The sequence below is a fragment of the Frankliniella occidentalis genome, unplaced genomic scaffold, assembly GCF_000697945.3.
Source record: "Frankliniella occidentalis isolate FOCC.00 unplaced genomic scaffold, Focc_3.1 Scaffold208, whole genome shotgun sequence".
Taxonomy (NCBI): domain Eukaryota; kingdom Metazoa; phylum Arthropoda; class Insecta; order Thysanoptera; family Thripidae; genus Frankliniella; species Frankliniella occidentalis.
Window position 1 is genome coordinate 236,053 of NW_026267334.1, and position 2,419 is coordinate 238,471.

The 2,419-nt window shown below is 63.0% G+C and overlaps 1 protein-coding gene across 1 annotated transcript in view; it reads right to left on the reverse strand.

Moving 5' to 3' along the window:
- The window catches only part of LOC113215100 (glutaminase liver isoform, mitochondrial-like), a 3,241-nt gene extending 2,360 nt beyond the window's left edge, over nucleotides 1-881 (reverse strand). Inside the window, exons 1-2 of the mRNA XM_052272491.1 lie at nucleotides 581-881; nucleotides 238-495 (exon numbers count right to left, since the gene is read on the reverse strand). Of these exons, the coding sequence (XP_052128451.1) occupies nucleotides 238-495; nucleotides 581-735 (413 nt within the window). The 5' untranslated portion in view covers nucleotides 736-881. The remainder of the gene's footprint in view (nucleotides 1-237; nucleotides 496-580) is intronic.
- Between the last annotated feature and the right edge of the window lie 1,538 nt (nucleotides 882-2,419).

A 2,419-nucleotide genomic window follows, 5' to 3' on the forward strand; every position in this document is an offset into this window, starting at 1 on the left:
AACGACGCAGATGGGGGAGGTCACAAAAGACGGCAGATGATGCACTTTATGGGGGAGGGGCGGGGGACTGTGGTGGCCGCGTCTGGTCTGTGTCACCGGAGAACCTTCCCGTGTTAGTTGTGTGGCCCGGTATGACGTGACGCCACGCAGTCGCCACACCGCCGCCCTCCTGGGTGGGCCGAGAGGGAATGACCAACGCCAACTCGGCGCACTCGTCGGGTCCAAACAAACACTCGCCTGATGGACTGCAGGGTGAAGGGCTCGCTGGCGTCCCCGAGCGAGAAGCGCTGGCCGTCGACGCTGCAGACGCTGGCCCCCCAGCTCTGGGCGTCCATGACGGCCAGCTGCGGTATGTACGCGGCCACGCTCCCCTCGCAGTTGGCGGCGCAGCGCTCGAAGATGGTGCGCATCCGCGCGCAGAACTCGTCAAACGGGGCGATGGTCAGGCGGCCCCTCAACGCTCGCGACAGGAGCGTCATGCTGGACCCTACGACCCTGCCAGAGAGCAGCCAGACCTAAGTCACACCTCGCGGGGGGAGGGGGAAGGGCAGGCAGTAAATGGTAAAGGGCGTCTCGTTACCGGCGGAACTCCTCGCGGGTGAGGCAGGCGGCCGGGCACGCGGCGGACAGAGCGGGGGAGGGCGCGCCGGAGGGCCGGGCGTGCTGGGGACCGTAGTCCAGGATGTCCAGCACCAGGTCCTCGGGCGTCACGGCCTCCATCAGGCGCTGCTTCATCTCGCGCAGGCGGGGGTCCGAGTGACGCAGCCCCAGTGCAGACAGCGTCTGTGGTAAGAGCCCGGCAGAGCGTTGGGAGTCTTTTGGTTGAACCAGGATGAACGCTGACCTTTCGGCAGAGACAATATCCTCATTAACAAGTTGTCCTTTCCGGGATTCCCTCCCTTCGCCCCCCTCCGCCCCCATCACATCCGACCCAGGTGCGTCCCCTCTTTTCCATCGACCTTGCTTATTATTTACACAAACAAACATCACGCCCAGCAAGTCCGGCCCCCTTCGAGTTGGGAACAGAGAGAAGGACGGCACAACGCATCATTTTGTAGACACCGGGTGGACACGGGGACCGAAGATGGACCCGATAAGAACCGTAAACGTAAAGCAACGTGGCCGCCGGGAGTTTCACTTTCACTGACCGGCGGCGGCGCGGCGGGCAGCGGGCAGGCGGCGGCGACAGGCTGGGGGCTGGGCATGCAGGCAGGGTCGCAGCCCAACCCCTCCCCTGTGTTATCAAGACAACCTCCCCCCCTCCCCCTCTCTCACCCACGAACACGACACAACAATCTCGCTAAGTTGGTCTGGACTAGCGTATCGTCTGTGACTTCATGCTCAGAGGCTGACTGATGCTGATATCCTCATAGCCCCGTGCAGTGACATCGCGTGATCGGTTTGGGGAGCGGCGCGCATGTCAGTTGGGGACGGTCATTGCCGGTGGCTCGCCTCGCCGTGGATCTCCCATTGCCCTCCCGTTATCTCGTCGAGAGGTCGTCCACGCACGACCCGACCGGGCGACATCACTCGCCGTCCGTGTCTGTCATTACGGACTCTCCCACCGGGCTGTGCCGGGCTGGGGATGTTGCACAAACAACGTGCCCGAACAAGAGGTGGAGTTCCCTCGTCCCAGCCGTGTGGCGATGTCTCCGGCACCCTTTAGGTCCCAACGACCCGCCAAAGTGAAGTGAAGTGCAGTGGTGCCGCCATGGTTCCGCCCTCGCCGCACTGGCCGCCCGCCGCCAACACGTCGCGTCATTTCCGGGCCGTTCACGTGGTTGCATGTCTCCGACCACTCACCGACAGAAATTTGCCGATGGCCACCCGCTCGTCCGGGCCTTTGAACATGTCGAACAGCACGTCCTTGGCGGTGTCGTCGAAGGTCTTGTGCCCTCCCAGGGTGGGCCCGGTTGCTCCGGGGTGCGCACCAGGGGGTGGACCAGATGTCCCCGAGGGCGCCGAGTGTCTGCGGAGGCACACCGCGAGGTTGTAGTACTCGCCCTCTCGCTCGCACTCACGCGTCCTCTGGACTCACGTGTTGGCTCTGCGGGGGGCCTCTCCTGCTTGTGGCCCTGGCCGCCCGCGCCCCGGCCACCCTGCCGTCACACGGCCCAGCAGAGCGCTCATCGCAACCAGCCTAGTACTCGTACTAGGGTGCATCCGAGTGGGGCACAAGTGGCGCCGACAGCGAGTTGCCAAGTAACCGAGTTGTAATGGGTGCACTGACTGTTGCATGATCATGGCGTCCGCTCGTCTCGTTCGTCTTCAAACTAATTTCTCAATTTTCTTCAATCAGGCCCTCGGTACATTTCCTCGGGACAGTCCTAGAATATTACCAATGCCCATGAAAAGAAATAACAGGGGCATGTACCTGTTGGTAAATGGAGGTGTGCCGTTCAGCCCAAGAACGGCGTAT